The sequence below is a fragment of the Phaseolus vulgaris genome, chromosome 6, assembly GCF_000499845.2.
Source record: "Phaseolus vulgaris cultivar G19833 chromosome 6, P. vulgaris v2.0, whole genome shotgun sequence".
NCBI classification, from domain to species: Eukaryota; Viridiplantae; Streptophyta; class Magnoliopsida; order Fabales; family Fabaceae; genus Phaseolus; species Phaseolus vulgaris.
Window position 1 is genome coordinate 30,051,771 of NC_023754.2, and position 19,250 is coordinate 30,071,020.

Sequence of the window (19,250 nt, forward strand, 5' to 3'; positions counted from 1 at the left end):
TAACATCCAAAGTAAGAAGACTTGGTCAACTTTCAATTGAGAAATTATGGCCCAAGTGAAAAAGATACGATTGTGTCCAACATTAAGATTCATTAGTATGCATGGAAAAATGTTCAAAGACTTTTCAATTCTATACATGTAACTTTCATCTTAGATGTTAAAAGATCTTACATAAATCCAATTTTATGAAGTTGAATTGAAATTAAATCTATTTTTTACATAAATCCAATTTTATGAAGTTGAATTGAAATTAAATCTATTTTTTAATATAAATCAATTAGTTTACGAGATTAATCTTTGTAAAATTATATTAAAACGAAATGCTGAATATTAAATAAATGATATTTAAGTAGTTTGTATAAAAACAAAAAAAATATCTTTATTTCACAATGAAGATTATAAAAGAAATAGAGTATTTTCTAAGAAATAAAATGTTATTATTTATAATAACTATTGCTAAACACATATAAAATGTGCTTCTCCAAGTAAAATTATTAAGTTATTGGACCAAGAGACCGAGAAGATGTGAGATTGAAAGATCTTTGGGTATGTTAAACACTATATGATTAATAAGACTTTGATGGTAAATATGAAAATGTAAAACAATGCACAATATCAACATAGTAATGTTAAGGTCTAAAGGTTAAACCCAAAATATAATTATGAGTAAATTCAATAAATATAAGTACAAATAGTAAAAGTCCAATAAGATTGATATAGCCCAATAGTATAAATAGGTGACTTGATTAACTAGAGTGTTTTTTTAAAAAGATAATCACTTAACTAAACTGATTATTTATGACTTTATCATCGAAACACCTTACAGGTACACCCACATATCCGAGAAACGAAATACCATGAAGAAGAAATCATTAGAAGCACACTGAAGAACAAAGTAGAGGAAGAACAAAAAGTGTTGGAAGAGTAGTTATAATTATCTTGATGAAAGTTTGATAAAAACATAAAATATTTTTTGTCAAAAACTAAAAGAAAGCATCAGTTAAGTATTATTGTTTATATAATTAAATATTTTGAGACAAGAGTTAATAATATATTATTAAGATATGTAAACCTAATAAAACGTTGGGACTCAAGTACAAGAGAAAATCACTTATCTTCATTAACATTAAAAGTTTCAAATGGAGAGTTTAACCTTTTGTTATATATTGAATTCCATATTCCATTCATCTGAACAAGTGTTTGAATTTTATTAATCATTATGTTATAACTGCTCTATGATATGTAAAAAGGATAATTAGCTTTACTGAATAAAAATTCAATTTAATTTCGTGTATAAAGCAAAATTAAAACCACAATTAAAACTTGTTAGAATCGGAAATAAAATGGACACGTGAGAGAGAAAGCTAAAGAAAAAGTTGAGATAGCTATTAAATGGGCAACATAAAAACAGAACAACAAAAACCTAAAGCGTAACAGAGAGAAGCTAGCACGTTCATGTTACAGAAATTGCACACTCATGGAATAAAACTTGAAGGTAATTGCTCAGGTTACTGAAATTGTTATTTTCATGTTTATACTGTGAAATTCTCTGAGAAATGGTAATTGTATGTACAGTACAGTCAAGTGAAGTGTCGTATATGAATTGTATAGTGTGACTAAAAGTTAATGTCTCTGATTCTATCATATTAAAAAGAGTTCATGTTTAACTCCAATACTTGTTCGTATTATAAAAATAATATAAATGGTTCGTGTAGTGCATCGTGTGATGTCATTCCTGAGATCCATTTATTGTTAAAGGAAGATAAAGATTGATGAACTTGGGGAGCAAGATGGGTTGGAGAGGGATACTGGGTTTTGAATATGGTATTGTTCAGGCTCCATTAGGCCCTGATATCTCTGCTCCTCACCTTGTAGCTGCAGTTGCCAATGCTGGTGCTCTTGGACTTCTTAGGGCCCCTGATTGGGTATGTTCATGCTCATGCTCATCATTGCCTTCTGTTCTTCAATTCCTGCATCAGTTCATTGTTAACTTGTCTAGGAGTATCATACGCTGTGTAAATTTATAGTCTTTTTCTACAAGTTCATTGCTATGAAGTGTAATTATTTGTTGATTTGACTCTAACAGGAATCGCCCGATTATTTGAGGGGACTCATAAAGACGACTAGGACCTTAACTGATAAACCTTTCGGGGTTGGTGTCGTTCTAGCCTTTCCTTTTGAGGAGAATTTGAAGGTCATTCTGGAAGAAAAAGTTGCAGTCTTGCAAATTTCATGGGGTGATTGTACAACGGAACTAGTAAATAAGGCTCACGCTGCTGGGGTCAAAGTTGTTCCTCAAGTGAGTTTTCTGTTCATTTATTAAGAGTATCAGGTTACTAACTATACGCAAATCCTAAAAGACAATGATATCTTAATTTTGGTTTTCTTTTTATTTGCTTTGCATATTAATTATTCCGTTCTTGTGCTTTTTGATGCCTGGCTGGATTTAAACTTAGCCCATTTTATTTTCATGTTAAGGATAATTAAACTCGAAATTCGTTTGAAGTCATGATGAACCCTCAGTCTGCTATAACTTGTACCATTGCTGAGTTTATATTTCATGATTCTCCTTCCTTATTTATGCTTAGATAAACTTTCCTGAAGTACTTGCAGATTTAGCTTCTTCAAAGAGCTGATATTAACTTATATATAAATCAATTTTAGCATATGAAAAAACATATTTCATTTCTTGTTTTTGTCAGTGTTTATGAAGAAATTTATATTGCTAGTGGATAGGTTGATTGACTTAAGTGATATGCAGTCCCTTTTGTGAGGCATGTTGAAAGCTAATTGTAGGTTATCGTCTGAAATCTAATCTGGGACTCGTATTTTTAATCCTATTACAGGTGGGGAACATTGAAGGTGCGAAACAAGCGATTGAAGCAGGTGTGGATGGGATAATTGTACAAGGACTTGAAGCTGGTGGTCATGTATTGGGTCAGGTGTGCATGCTTGTCATAATTTTGATATAGTCTATGTAGTAGTGGTTGCAGGTGTTGAATAACTACACATTACATTGTTTTTCCTTGAGACACTTTTCCACAAGGGTATTTTTTTGCTTGTGTTTTCTATTCAATAAAAGTCTGGAAAGGTATTGATTTAAGGAAGTGATGAATTAAAAAGCAAAATTTCATCACCAATGCTTTTCTATCAGAAATAATGAGTGTGCAATTTCAAATATATTCAAATATTCCCCATACACTTGCAGAAAACCTTTCTAGTTAAAAGTATTGTTGAAATCTGGCTTGTTGGATCTTTTCAGTATTCACTGCCTCATGTCCTTAGTTGTTTTGAGGGGAAGACCGTCACTTGTATATGTAACATTCTCACAACCTTTGAAAAAGTTCATCTTTTTGTTGTCTACCACCACCATTGCTTAGTTGATCATTAGCAGCTGATATGAATGATAGCTAATCATGTTTTTTCAATCGTGGATCACAGACTACTATTTTCCATCTTTGCATTGCCACTGAGAGACAGTGCTTTTTTCTTTCACGTAATTGTAGGATGGTCTAATTACATTGGTGTCAAGGGTGGTCGATCTGGTTGGTGACAGAGAGATACCAGTTATTGCAGCTGGAGGAATTGTGGATAGTCGGGGTTATGTTGCTGCTCTAGCCCTTGGTGCTCAAGGCGTCTGTTTAGGCACCAGGTTTTGAAATATTACTTTCACATTAATCATATTTGAGTAAATTGCTCTCCTATTGTTGCTGTAGTATCTTGGCATATGCAATTTTTGTCTTTAAATCAAGAATTCTGCCTCCATGATAGAAGCCTGCAATGAGGCTTATAAATTCCACAATTTATTCTTCATGAGATTATAGGTCTGTTGTGATGAGATATACGAAGGTGCCCAACACTATCTCCATGTCCAACCTAATAATCTCAATTTAAGTTAGATTATTCCTGACACTATTACACATTTTCATATATGTTTTCATGCCAAGAGTCTTGTTTGCAGGTTTTTGGCAACTGAGGAAAGCAATGCTCATTCTACATACAAAAGGAAATTGGTTGAACTTGATGAGACTGCATACACGGATGTGTTTGGGAGGGCAAGATGGCCTGGTGCTCCTCATCGTGTCTTGCAGACACCTTTCTATAAGGAATGGAGATCGCTTCCGGCACACGAAAACGAAACCAACCAACCCATCATTGGCCATTCAACAATTAATGGCGTGGTACGTGACAAAACTACCATCCTTATATGCAACTGTTATGTCTACAACATTTGTGTTTGACTATACTTTTTGCACGAAACAGGACAAAGATATACGACGTTTTGCAGGTACTGTTCCAAACATGACAACTACAGGCGATCTTGAGAGCATGGTGATGTTTGCTGGCGAAGGTGTTGGTCTCATCAAGGAAATTCTGCCTGCTGGTGAAGTGGTAAAGCAGCTAGTTGAAGGAGCACAACTTATAATACAGCAAAACTTAAAATAGATTGTCAAATGTCGAGTGAGAGACCATGCTTAAATTCTGTACAACGGTTGTGGCTTGGAATAACAAGAAGTGTGCCAGTTTCAAAACAAGTTTATAATAAAAATTTCATTTTCGCATTGCTTCATCTTCAGAAGAATGTTATGTCACCATAAAAGTTTACAACTCACCAAGAATGTTGAATAGATCATTGTTATTCCAATGATATAAATTATGTCTGTCTACTACCTACAAGTTGTAATATATGCATGAAACTCGAAGCTAGTAATATAAACTGAAAACTAATTAATTGATAACAAATTTGAAATGTGGAGAAGATATTAGGTACTGTTCCAAAGAAAACACAAACTAGCGCTCATTATTTCGATTACAAAGAAAGTGTAAAGGAGAGAAGATCAATGAATTATTACAGTACAACTTCTATAAAAAGGAAAAACCCTTCAACCAAGTGATGTTTGCTTAAGCAACACCTCCTTAATCACTGTATCCAAGTTTATGTATGAATGACCACCGGGTCTGGTGAACTCCTCTGCCTTCTTCTTCAACTCCGTCGTCTTTTCTCTCATCTTCTTTCCCTTCTCCCCTACCATCAACTCATTCACCAGCTTCTCCACCTCCTCTCTCTTCACATTGTTATCAATTTCAATCCCAATCTCCCACTCATTGCACACATATCTACAGTTTGTTTGCTGATCTGCAAAAAAGGGCCAGCATAACATTGGGATTCCAGCACAAACACTTTCAGTGATTGAGTTCCATCCACAATGAGTCAAGAATCCACCAATTGATGAATGGTTCAGCACCTGTTCTTGTGGACACCAACCTGCTATTAGGCTTCTGTCCCTAGTTTCATTCACAAACTCAGATGACAAAATCACGGAACCTCCAATGACAAGGTCAGGCCTAATGATCCATACAAACGGTTTCTTGCTGTTGGCCAAACCCCAAGCAAATTCTAACAGTTGTTCTGCAGACATAACAGTGATGCTGCCAAAATTCACATAAACTACGGATCTGGGTTCCTGGGATTCAAGCCACTCAAGACACTTGGGATCTTCATTCCAAAGATTGGAACCAAGAGAAGCCAAGTGGTTACTGGGACTTTGATCTAAAAACGAAGGGAAAGGACCAATGGTATAAAGAGAAGGGAGCATAGAGGACAGAGCATTCATCGCATCTCTTTCAAGTTCATCAAAAGTATTAAAAACAATAGCTGACACTGTAGGAACTCTACCAGCTACTTCAATGAAATATTCTAGCATGAAATCATTTGGATCTGCTGTCTTTACAAAGCTAGGCAGATCCCTCATGCGAAAATTTTGCAAACCCGGAATACATTCTACCAAGGTGGTGTCCAAATATCCATTTGTCAGATAACTCTCATCTGCACATCATAATCACAAAAACCAACCACTGACAGATCCGTACACAAAAAGCATCCGAACATATACTAAATGGAGGAAGAACATAAATTGATACCTTTGAGAGGTACGGTTCCCGTATCCACCAAAGTACGGAAGTGCATAAAACACAAGAATGCACCTGCACTGACCGGGGAAAGGAGAATGATAGGGACTGCAAGTTCTTCAGCAGCTTGTATAGGAAAACTCATGAAACAATCAGAGACTATGCAGGTAACTGGGGGGATGAGGCCAGCAGTGGCAGAGTGGTTAAGTCTAGCAAGAAGGTCACGAAAGGGTTGGAGGAAGTTCTTTCTGAAGGAGTCACAAAGAGAGGGTATGTGTTGACTAACATCACCATCAGCATCATCATCCAAGGGAGGAAGGCCATCTGGGATGGTTTCAAAGCGAAAATCTGGCAGGCCCTGAAGGGCATTAGGACCCCTTGATTTGAGGTAGCGTTTGTGGTTGTAGTCGGTGTGGACAAAGGTTATGTGAAAGCCTCTGAGATGAAGCAGCTTTGCTAGTTTGAACAAGGGATTTATATGTCCTTGAAGTGGAAATGGAACCAGCACAGCGTGTGGCTTTGTCTCAGCAGTGCAGTTCATCTTGAATTTTCCTTTTTATGCAAAATGAAGGGGAAAGTCAAAGGAAAGGAAAACCCTCTCAACAAATATAGCAAGCTCAATGAATGAACCACTTGCCAGACAAGACAATTGCAACATCTTGCAGTTTTTTATATAAAAGGCCTTTTTTAGAAGTAGTGGCATTTTGATGGGATAGATGTTGAATTTAAAAAATGAAAAGAAAATATTTGAGTGGTTACTACATGTGGGGAATGGGTGAGGTAGGATACAGATTCTGTCGCCTCTAATGCAGAAGGCAATCCAAATACTATGGAGAAAGATAAATGGACAGGTGTTGTTGCAGTGTTCACTAAAGTCAATGATCCCTCGTCTATCACCATTTTTCCTTCTGCTTCAACTTAAAACTAACTTTGTTTATCCCTACAATGATTTACAACAATTCACCTACAAATTTCATTATCAAATATGGTGTTGACTTTTTATGTTTAAATAAGAAATCAATACTCTTAACACCACTTTTCTAGTGAAAGGGGTATGGATACTGATGTGAAGAGAAAAAAGGTATGAATGAATTGTTATCAGAGTCTCACATTGAATAATAAACAAAAAGAAAAGTTGATAATTATTATAAAGTTGAGGAATTAATTTAAGTAATTTTACTGTTCTTTTTTAGTACAGAAGATTAAGATAGTTGTGTGTCATAATAAAATTTGTATTTTTTTGTAAAATTTATATAAGAGGTTTTGTAATTTTCTTGTTAGAAGAATCAGTGTGTCTGCATGTAAGCCTAATCAACTAACTATATTGTAAAATATTTTTTTCATATTAAAGTTGACTGTGTTTATTTTTTATTGACATCATCAAAATTATTAACTTATTTTTAATGTTAGGTTGTAAGTCCCATAATTAACAATAAAACAACAGATACGGACCTTTTCATTACCACTCTACAACCTTATTTGTTATCGTTTATATTTAATAATTTAATTTATCCTTTAATTAAATAACTTAATTCAATATATTATTATTATTATTTAATATAATAAGGATGTAAAAGAAAAGAATACCAACATATAAACACCATTCCACTAATAAACAAAAAAAGGCTAATGGGAGATTTAATAGCCTCGCATTATTTTAACCCAGATTTCAATTTGATCCAAGAGTATTTTTTATAATTGTTTATGTATATGTTCAATTTGCTGATGCAGCTTACACTGTTAAAATAATTTAATTAATTTAAAAGAAACCCATAAATTTACGTAACCGTCTACAGATACCAATGCAAAAACAAGATATAATAGAGTGACGATGAATCACATAAAAAAATATTTAACATTGAGTGAAACATAATCTACGTCCACATATATAAAAATTCATTATATGGATATGGGATTAAAATTTATAATTTCTCTCAAGTTTTATAACGAACTCTTAATTTAATTCAAACGTTAAAAAATATTTTAATATAATCAAACAAAAAAATTGTTTAATTAACTTCCAGTAGAAGACACTCTTCGAAAAAAGGTCTGCAATGAATCAACTGAGGGAACAATGAAACGGCAACTAAAATTCTAAAAAATAAACAAAAGTATTAAACAGTCTAAGTAAAGTTCTCATTCACAAAAAAAGTCTTTGAACTACTAGACGATCTAAAAGTTATATACCGTCTACAACCTTTTAAACGGTTTAAGAATCTTTCAACATGGATTATGACAGAACGAATATTCACCATTAAATAGATAATTCTTATTTCAATTACATAAATTATGTCAACTAACTATGCATGTTGTAACATGCAAGAAACAAGTTGATGGTAATATAAACTGAAAATTAATTAATTGATAACAAGTCTCTAAATATCATCCAAAACAGAATGAATGGCGGTTTGAAATATCAAGAAAAAATTAGAACAGAGGAATTACAAACTACTAAGGGGCATTTTTCTATAACATTCCAACACATTCTAAGGGAATGAATTATTACTGTGGTGCTTATATGTTTACTCTATAAACAGTGAAAACACACATCTCATGAATAACAAAAACCCTTCAATCGCATGATGTCTGCTTAAGCAACACCTCCTTGATTACTTTGTCCAAGTTTATGTATGAACAACCACCTGGTCTTGTCACCTCCTCTGCTTTCTTCTTCAACTCCATCGTCCTTTCTCTCATCTTCTTGCCCTTCTCCCCTGCCATCAACTCATTCACCAGCTTCTCCACCTCCTCTCTCTTCGCATTGCTATCAACTTCAATCCCAATCTCCCACTCATGGCACATATATCTGCAGTTTGTTGGCTGATCTGCAAAAAATGGCCAACACAACATTGGGACTCCAGCACAAACACTTTCAGTAGTCGAGTTCCATCCACAGTGAGTCAAGAAACCTCCAACTGAAGGATGGTTCAGCACTTTCTCCTGTGGGCACCAGCTTGCTATCAGGCTTCTGTCTCTGGTTTCATTCACAAACTCTGATGACAAGATCACGGAACCTCCAATGACAAGGTCAGGCCTAATGATCCACAAAAACGGTTTCTTGCTGTTTGCCAAACCCCAAGCAAACTCCAACAGTTGATCTGCAGACATAACAGTGATGCTGCCAAAATTCACATAAACTACGGATCCAGGTTCCTTGGATTCAAGCCAATCGAGACACTCGGTGTTTTCCTTCCAAAGACTGGAACCTAAAGATTCCAAGTGCTGGTGTGGAGTTTGATTCAAAAGTAAAGGGAAAGGACCAATGGTATAAACAGAAGGGAGTTTAAAGGAAGAGGAGATTGCATTAATTGCATCTCTTTCAAGTTCATCAAAAGTATTAAAAACAACAGCAGAGGCGCTGGGAATTTTATCAGTTTCTTCAATGAAAAAGTTCAACATTACATCATTTGGATCTGTTGTCCTCATAAAGTCAGGCAGGTCCTTCAGCCGAAAATTTGTCAACCCTGGAATGCAGTCTGCTTTGGCGTCCAAATATCCATTTGTCAGATCACTCTCATCTGCATGTCACAATCACAAAGGCCAATAGCTGTCAAATCCATGCATGAACACATCTATCACATAGTACATTCAAATGTAATAACTGTTTTAAGTTCCTTAATATTCTAAAAAAAATGGTTTTGTCCCTGTATTTTAAAAAGACTATCTTGGTCTTTGTATTTTCTGAAATATGATCAACTTTGTTTGTTCCTCATCTGGTCAAAATGACAAAAACGATCACAAAATTCACAAATTCACCACAGTTCAAAAGTTAGTGGACTAAAGGTATCCTTTCCAAATTATAGGTACTAAACTTGATCCAGTGTAAATCTTGAAGATGCTAAAACACGTTTTATGCTGAATGGATGAAGAACATAACTGTATATATACCTTTGAGGGGTACGGTTCCTCTTTCAACCAGAGTACGATAGTGCATGAAAGACCAGAATGCACCTGCACTGAGTGGGGAAAGGAGAAGGACAGGGAGTCCAAGTTCCTGAGCTGCTTGGATAGGAAAAGTGACGAAACAGTCAGAAACCAAGCAGGTAACTGGGGGGTTGAGACCAGTAGTGGCAGAGTGGTTAAGTCTAGCAAGAAGGTCACGAAAGGGTTGGAGGAAGTTCTTTCTGATGGAGTCACAGAGAGAGGGTATGTGTTGACTAACATCAGCATCAGCATCAGCATCCAAGGGAGGAAGGCCATCTGGGATGGTTTCAAAGCGAAAATCTGGCAGGCCCTGAAGGGCATTAGGACCCCTTGATTTGAGGTAACGTTTGTGGTTGTAGTCAGTGTGGACAAAGGTTACGTGAAAGCCTCTGAGATGAAGCAACTCTGCTAGTTTGAACAAGGGGTTTATGTGTCCTTGAAGTGGATATGGAGTGAACACAGCGTGTGGCTTTCTCTCTGCAAAGTAACTCATGCTTGATCTTTTTTATGCTTTGATCTATGAATACAAATTCAACTCTAGCACAAACACAACTTCCCATTTAAGCCTTTTTCATGACCATATTTTATTGGATTAATTATTTTGTAATCAGTATGTAGCGCTGAGACAGATACGTATATCACTGTCAACAGTGTCGTATATCTCACACCAAAACACCATTTAAGAGATATATTCGAATTTCTTATTGTCATTTTTTATCTGTCGGCACATCCAAAGAAGATGATTCACTGATATCAAATTTTATGTATCAGAATACAAATCTTCCATTTGTCTTATGTGAATCTGAAGTTGAGAGACAAGCAACAAAACTCTTGTTTTTACCAAAGTCAAAATAAAAAAAAAGCCACTTGCAGAAGTAATAATCACGAAACACGCACATGAGGACATAAACAGAAGACTTTACCATATCAAACGCGATCTCGTGTAAACTGATTGATTTCTTTATAGTAACTATGCTGAAAATAAAAACTCAAACTATAATACTAAATTATTTCATACTTCATATGATTAGATTCACACAATAAAACTGTAATATTTATCAAGATTAGTACATTGTTATTTATCTTATTTTTTTGTTTAGTCCTGATTCAATGGTTCAAGAATGAGATCACGAAACAGTAGCAGAGTTTGTGGGAACTCTGTTTCTTGGATGCCAAATTGAGCCACCAAATAATTTCACACTACTCAAAGTTGGACCCAATATCTCATTATATAATCTTTATTTTCTTGCCATACCTACTTTATTTAGCTAGACAATTCTAGAGATTCACGTTTCATCCTATATATCGAATTGATTATTATTAATAGAATGAGTTAGGTAACACAGAATAACTACATATATATATATAACCCAATTATTTTATTACAATATCATATAACTGAATAAAAAAATAAAAAATCAGAATATCACTCTTAATAATTCAAAATTTATCTCTAATGTAATTAACTCAACCTCATATGATAAATCCCACAAGTATATAATAATCATCTTTATCCTATCTGAAAATTGACTTCAACACACGCTATTTTAATATTTATATTTATTTTATCTTTTACTATATTATTTACCTGGTGACTTTGAGTATTTAACAATATTTACACATTAACATACATTTCATATAACATGAAATTCTTTTATTATTATTATTAATAATATTATTATTAATATTGATCAGAGAAGATAGAAGATTTCAGCCTCATTAAAAGATGACTTTCAATTTTTGGTAAGAATGCCTAACATCATTATGGAACTCTGAACAATTTTTTCAAACCAAACTTTAAGATTTTTTCAAACTTTATGTTAGAGATTTAATATCTATGAGGGATATGACAAAATCATAATATATAAGAGATATATAAATTTTATTTTTTAAATTTTGTAAAGTTGAATTAGACATAAATATAAAATAAAAATCTATATTCAAAATTATTTTAATATTATTCTTAATGAACAAAATTTAAGATTACTCACATCTATCATAGTTATTTTTTCTTCATTCTTGTTATTAAATTGTTTTAATATCCCAAAATTACATGTTTGAAAAATTACGCACAAAACCTCAACTTATTATGTAATATAAATTTTACAAAAGAATTGTAGAAAAAAATTAATCGTACCTTATGATATTGATAGTATGATTCCATGTTGTTGTATATCTTGAAGTATTTCAAATTACAAATCATTATAATATTGTCATCTCATTATATTGTACTAATGGTAAAATGGTTGATGCTTGCACCAAATTTTTAAACAAAGATATTATAGTGTTTGATGAATGAACTGTTTGGAGACATTTTTTTTATCATTATGTAATATTTGATTTATAATTTTTTAACAACATTTAATTTGGGGTTTCATAAATCATGTGCAATCAAAATTTGTTGCATTAAACCACTCATCTAAATATCTATTCACTAATGTATTAATCAATGGGAAATATGAGATTTTTATTTTTTTTTATGGTTTCATACATCACTCATGAAGCACTCAAAATATATAACTTGACATTCTTGGAAAGCATAAAGGAATGTCTTTCAAATTTACGTATTTTGGTAATGTTCATGAATCATAACAAAGATAGTTCAATAATAATAATAAAATGATGTTGTTTTGGATTTTTCTTTACCACTTTTTAGTGCTATATAAACTTTTGGGTTTTGAAAATTATTTTGTTCATTGTAATGAAAATTATGGAAATAACTTTAGCCAAGACATATATCCCTATTTAAACATATGATCACGAGTCACAATCACTCAATTGATGTGATTCTGCCTTAAAAAAAAAGATGTTTTCATCTTTTACTCACCTCTTTTTTAAGAGATACAAATACTGTTCTTTTAATTAATTTTTAAATAATTATAACATTTATTTATATTTTATTGTAATATTTATTATATTATTATATTTAAATAAATATATTTCAACTATTTCTTACATGATTATTAAAATTATTTATATTTATACTTTGATTTTAATATTTATTATATTTAAATAAATATATTTCAATTAATTTTAAATAAATATTATATTTATTTATATTTTAATTATAATATTTCCTATAACAAATACTTATAATAATATGATGATATTTTAAATTAAAAATAAAAAAAAATATTCATTAATTAAAATAAGAACGATTTAGCTTTAACATTATTTTAGAATTTAACATTATTTTAGAGTTTAAGTGTACAATAAAATAAAATATAAACGATGTGTTTTTGTTGTTATTCAGGGTTTATTGTTAATTATTTATACCATAAAAGGTACTATATGTTAGTGAAATAAAATATACTGAAAATTAATTAATTGATAACAGGTGTCTAACACCTTGAAATGTAAAAAGATAGTACAAATAAAACACAAAGTAGCACTCCTAAGGGGTGCATTATTTCTATCACACTGCAACAAACAGAAGATCTTACAGTAAAACATTATAAAAAAGAAACAACCTTCAATCGAATGATGTCTGCTGAAGCAACACCTCCTTCACTACTTTGTCAAAGTTTATGTATGAACGACCACCGGGTCTGGTGGCTTCCTCTGCTTTCTTCTTTAACTGCAGAGTCCTTTCCCTCATCTTCATGCCCCTCTCCCCTACCATCAACTCATTCACCAGCTTCTCCACCTCCTCTCTCTTCGCATTGCTATCAACCTCAATCCCAATCTCCCACTCATGGCACATATATCTGCAGTTTGTTGTTTGATCTGCAAAAAATGGCCAGCACAACATTGGGACTCCACCACAAACACTCTCAGTAGTCGAGTTCCATCCACAGTGAGTCAAGAAACCACCAACTGAGGGATGGTTCAGCACTTTCTCCTGTGGGCACCAGCTTGCTATCAGGCTTCTGTCTCTGGTTTCATTCACAAACTCTGTTGACAAAATCACGGAACCTCCAATGACAAGGTCAGGCCTAATGATCCACAGAAACGGTTTCTTGCTGTTGGCCAAACCCCAAGCAAATTCCAACAGTTGATCTGCAGACATGACAGTGATGCTGCCAAAATTCACATAAACTACGGATCCAGGTTCCTTTGGTTCAAGCCAATCGAGACACTCGGTGTTTTCCTTCCAAAGATTGGAACCTAAAGATTCCAAGTGCTGGTGTGGAGTTTGATTCAAAAGTAAAGACAATGGACCAATGGGATAAAGACTGGGGAAAATGGAGGATAAACCATTCAGTACATTGTCCTCAAGTTCGTCAAAAGTGTTAAAAAGAATAGGAGAGTTTCTTCCAACTCTATTTGCAAATTCAGTGAAAAACTGCAACATTATATCATTTGGATCCGTTGTCCTTATGAAGTCAACCATGTCCTTCAGCCGAAAGTTCTGCATTCCAGGAATCCAGTCCACTTTGGCGTCCAAATACCCATTTGTCAGATAACTCTCGTCTGCATATTATAAATACATAAGCCTTTGCTTAAAGCTCCATCTATTAATTGATATAAGAGCAAACATATATTATTAAGAAATGTTATTTGTAGTATGATAAAAGTATATAGCCGATGATGATTCTGATATCATATTAAAGTTTAATTTAAAAGGTGAATCCAGTTATAAAATTTCATAATTTTTAGTTGATGTCGATCTCTAACACACTATAACTCATCAGCTCATACATGAAATAACATATTATGAATGGTCCGATAATTGATGGTCTAATAAATTTAACAAATATTAGTTAACATAGTTGTATCAATTGGTTTTAGCTGAGTAAAAAAGTTCAATTAATTTATAACTTCTTACTTTTGTCCTATCTAAAGAGATCCTAGAGTTTAGGAAAGAAAGAACACAGGTTGATGCTAACCTTTGAGAGGTGTGAGACCTTTCTCAAACAGAGTGGGAAAGTTCATGACAGACAGTAATGAACAGGCACTAGCAGGCCAAGAGATAACGTTAGGGAGTGCAAATTGTTGAGCAGCTTGTATGGTAAAAGGCATGCAACCGTCAGAAACTAAGCAAGTAACAGGGGGAAGGAGACCCTGAGAGGCAGAACGGTTAAGTGTGTGGAGAAGGTCGCAAAAGGGTTGGAGGAAGTTGTTTCTGATAGAGTGACAGAGAGAGGGCACATGCTGAGTAACATCATCATCATCCAAGGGAGGAAGTCCATCTGGTATGGCGTGAAAGCGAAAATCTGGTAAGCCATCAAGGGCATTGGGACCCCTTGATTTCAGCAAGCGTTTGTAGTTGTATTCAGTGTGGACAAAGCTTATGTGAAAGCCTCTCAGGTGAAGCAGCTTCGCTACTTTCAACAATGGTGTCACATGGCCTTGTGCTGGATACGGAATCAACACAGCATGACCCTTTCTCTCTCCATTCTCACTCATCTTCGCTTTTCTTTTCTTCTCTCACTACTCTCTCAACATCAGGGAACACTATATATATAGACTAAACTTTTCTTAATATTCTAAAGACGGACTAAGATACATTTATTAAAATGTGAACTCAATAATTAATCTTTTTACTTAAAGTGTTAATATATTATGATAATGATATATTCACAATTCATATTTTTTTATACAATTTTATTATAATTTTTAATATTATTTTAATAAATTTTTATATTATTTAATTTTAAATTTACTTTTTATTATGTTTATTTATTTTTAAACGTATAATATCAAGAATTAAATTCACAAAATTGTCAAAACATCGTTTTTCTGATATATCAACACCATACAGAGATATCTTCGTATGCTGTTCAAAACAAATGACAAACTATGGATAGAGTCATAAACTAAAATACGTATACTACACCTCAAAATATTAATATTTAATTAATATACATTATTATAATATTAAAATAGTTATCAAGTGATTGTATTCTATTTAATAAATATCAATTTTATTTTGTTTTATATATATATATATATATATATAATTGTCAAGTGGCTGTATTCTTTGGATTGATGTGAAAGTATAATTTCTTTGTAGTTTTTCTTATACGTAAAACTCTACTTGGACATCTGCGTCTTGATATGTTAAAATGATCTACAGTAAAAAAAAAAAATACACCTCGTATACTAATAAATTAATATTTTTTTTTGTTTTTTAATTTAAATACTATTATATTATTATAATGGTTTGTCAAGTGTATATATTTTACTTTTTTGGTATTAAAGAAATATTTTCCTGAACATTTACTAAAAAATATACATTCACTTAATAATTATTTTAATAATATTCATATATTTTAAGTTAAAAATAAAAAAATTAATTAAAATACTAATATTTTGAGTTGTGTTTAGTAGATATATTTTATTTTATGGATCTTAAATATCATCCTTCTATATAGGGTTTAGAATTATTTAGGATTTAGGTTCCATACAGTAAAATTCATATATTTTACACGCTAATAAATTATTATTTTAATTATATTTATTTTATTTTTAATTTAAAATACTATTATGTTATTATAAGATAAACTTTTCCTTCTGTATATATTCGCATGCGATAAACAGAATTGACAAAAATTTTCACATAACTGACAAAAGGAAAAGTGGACATGGGTCATGGGCCAAGAAAAATTTAAAATTTGAATTTAAGGGTAGAGTTACCTTTTATCCTCCATAAACTAAAGTAATAAAATTTTGTTTTTGTGAAAAAAAATGTAGTATGCATGTGATGAAAATGTCTTTAAGGTACAGAGATGTGATGTGATGTTACTTCACTGTTAAAGATATTTTAGGTAGATGTTTAAATCTCACCATGACATATCAGAATGCAGCATTACTATAATTTACATATCTTCAATGTCTTGTCAGATCTTCCAGTGCCCCTTATCCTAAGAAAACTGTAAAATTGAAACACTTCTCCATTCATTATATTATTTTATAATATATTTTTAATGCTTTTAAAATGATTTAATATTTCATTAAATTAATTCAATTCAATTCAGCATATCATATTATTTCCTTAAAAATATCTTGTCGACCGTGCAACTATATATAAAAATGCAGAGCCATAATTGTGGATAGAAAAACACAACCAATAACAGAGAATACACTAATAATAAATGTACTTGTGAGGAAGAGTAAAGTAAACTTTAGATATTTTTTAATTTTTTTATATTATTTAATTTTTTTATTTATTTTTTATTATATATATTTATTTTTAAACTTATCACATAAATTTTTTTATACAATTTCATAAATTTTTAAACTATCATCTTTTTTTTTTTTTATAATTATCCGTGTCTAAATTCGTCTTTATGATTCTGGAAAGAACCCAGGACTGAAACAGAAAGTACATTCCATTTGATATTGTTACAGACCTAGGTATAGGTCTTACTTCTTCTACCCTTAGATTCAGTAATAAAATACAGAATCTACAGCAAATATAAAAAAAAAAAAATTACACATTTTTCACATTCAGTGATTCTATACAAATATTTTCATTGAAGTTCTCATGTATTGCAACTATAGTCCCCCACAGAATAAAAGAAAAGACATTATCATATATGTTCATAATAGGGAGATAGGGAGATGGGACTTTAAAAAACACTTGAAGTGTTTTTTCCTTCGGTCGGTCAGGTTGCTGAGTGATGAACTGAGATTCTTCTCGTCCTCTTGCTTCTCTTTCGCTACTCGATCTCGGTGAACATCGGATGGTGGGGTACCTGCGAAGACACTCAGACGCTCAAGTCAGTAAAGAGCGGGTGATGGTGTTCTGGTAGGTGAACAATAATAAATGACATACCTTACTCCTTGGGATGTGTGCTATTTATATTATTCTAATGTGCCTACCTTGTTGGACCTGTTTATCAGAGTGGACCCTCCTTAGGATTGTATTACCTAATTCTTAATGACGGATTAACTTCACTGACCTTGGTTTCAGCATTAGCGATAATATGGGTTGGTCGTCAGCCAAATTTTCCAGGTTTCGGTCGTCTCGGCCAAGTCTCTCGGGTCTCAGCCAAGCTTCTCCGGTCTCGATCGTCTCGACCAAGTCTCTCAGGTCTCGGTCAGATTTCCCTAATTTCGATCGTCTCGGCCAAGTCTCTAAGATCTCGATTAGGTAGACCAGATCTCAGACAGTCAGGTGGATCTTGGTCAGGCCAGGGATCGGTCTCGGTCATACCGATACAATAGTTTATCAAAGAAATATATGAAAAAATCTTAAAAAAATGTCTTGAAACCAAATTTATGTATGAGAATCACTTATAGAAAAATATTAGAACCCAACAACATATCTCTCTTTAATTACAGGTGTTCGAATGCGATTTTTATGATGTTTATTTTTTTTTCTAAAAATAAAAAAAAATGTATATACAAAATTAAAAATAAAATATTTGTGTGAAATCAATTTGTTGTGTGTTGATATTTTTTAGTTTTTAAAGTTTAATATTTTTTTAAAAAATTTGTTTTTTTTAATTTAGTCTGATTAAAATAGAAAATAGTGTTAACCACTATCTTTAATACTCTAAAATTGCATAATAAACAAATATAATATAAACTATTGTTATTATATGGATTTTATTTAGAAGAAAATATTTATAAAAAAGAAATTGTTATATCAGAGTAAAAACCTGAATAAAACACGAGATGGTACATACAATCATTTATATAATAAAACTATTTTTTATTAGAAATATTAACTATAAGATGACACTTGTAATATACATATATTTTATTTTATTCATCATATAAAAAAAATATAAATATATTTTAGTTAATAGGCCATGATAAATGATAAATAGTGGCCCCCATACAAAGCAAGAGAGGTCCATAGTCTTTGAATGCAGAAAATTGCATTGATAGATATTAAAAAGTGAATGCTGTAAGTGGCTTCATAATGTACTTTGTTGCAAAAGATAACTGCCAATTTTTTTAAAATAATTAAAAACAAGAATGCCTTTTTTTTAGTTTTGTAATATTTTTCTTGTCTATTATTTTCTCTCAAATTAAAGATTCTTTATTTAATTTCTATTTTTTCCTCAAATTCTTTTTAACTGTTCGAAATTGGATGTTGAAAATAGAAAAGAAATGAAAAACTAAAAAACAGTTATATAGCATCCTTTGGTTTTCAACTACATCTGGTTGGAGTTTAATGAAGTTTGTGTGGTGTGTTTCTTAGTTTGGTGGTCGGTGGTTGTGGTGAGTAATGGTGTTTTAATATTTCTTATATTTAAATAAATATATTTCAAATATTTTTAAATAAATACGATATTTATTTCTATTTTAATTGAAATATTTATTACATTGAAATAAATATATTTTAAAAAATTATTATATTATTCGATTTCAAGAAAATCGAATTCTGACTGGTTTTATAAAACCAGAAAGTGAAAACGATCTCCAGAATTCAATTACATATTGAGCAAAGTATGCCAATAAAAGGTACAATATGTTCGTGAAATAAAATATACTGAAAATTAATTAACTGATAACAAGTG

The 19,250-nt window shown here is 32.0% G+C and overlaps 4 protein-coding genes across 4 annotated transcripts; 1 reads left to right on the top strand and 3 right to left on the bottom strand.

Annotated features, from left to right (window-relative positions):
* Positions 1-1,366: 1,366 nt before the first annotated feature.
* On the top strand, positions 1,367-4,670 carry LOC137832783 (uncharacterized). Its single transcript, XM_068641124.1, has 7 exons — positions 1,367-1,495; positions 1,716-1,925; positions 2,087-2,299; positions 2,847-2,942; positions 3,507-3,652; positions 3,962-4,181; positions 4,264-4,670. Exons 2-7 carry the CDS (start codon positions 1,773-1,775, stop codon positions 4,444-4,446), a joined length of 1,011 nt encoding a protein of 336 aa, XP_068497225.1. The 5' UTR covers positions 1,367-1,495; positions 1,716-1,772; the 3' UTR covers positions 4,447-4,670.
* A 43-nt stretch (positions 4,671-4,713) lies between these two features.
* On the bottom strand, positions 4,714-6,720 carry LOC137832782 (7-deoxyloganetin glucosyltransferase-like). Its single transcript, XM_068641123.1, has 2 exons — positions 5,923-6,720; positions 4,714-5,827 (listed from the first exon to the last, which is right to left on the bottom strand). Exons 1-2 carry the CDS (start codon positions 6,449-6,451, stop codon positions 4,884-4,886), a joined length of 1,473 nt encoding a protein of 490 aa, XP_068497224.1. The 5' UTR covers positions 6,452-6,720; the 3' UTR covers positions 4,714-4,883.
* Positions 6,721-8,247: 1,527 nt separating this feature from the next.
* LOC137832784 (7-deoxyloganetin glucosyltransferase-like) lies at positions 8,248-10,486 on the bottom strand. Its single transcript, XM_068641126.1, has 2 exons — positions 9,799-10,486; positions 8,248-9,428 (listed from the first exon to the last, which is right to left on the bottom strand). The coding sequence occupies exons 1-2, from the start codon at positions 10,325-10,327 to the stop codon at positions 8,482-8,484; spliced, it is 1,476 nt and encodes a 491-aa protein (XP_068497227.1). The 5' UTR covers positions 10,328-10,486; the 3' UTR covers positions 8,248-8,481.
* Positions 10,487-13,144: 2,658 nt separating this feature from the next.
* On the bottom strand, positions 13,145-15,257 carry LOC137832785 (7-deoxyloganetin glucosyltransferase-like). The gene is made up of 2 exons (XM_068641127.1): positions 14,664-15,257; positions 13,145-14,247 (listed from the first exon to the last, which is right to left on the bottom strand). The coding sequence occupies exons 1-2, from the start codon at positions 15,181-15,183 to the stop codon at positions 13,307-13,309; spliced, it is 1,461 nt and encodes a 486-aa protein (XP_068497228.1). The 5' UTR covers positions 15,184-15,257; the 3' UTR covers positions 13,145-13,306.
* Between the last annotated feature and the right edge of the window lie 3,993 nt (positions 15,258-19,250).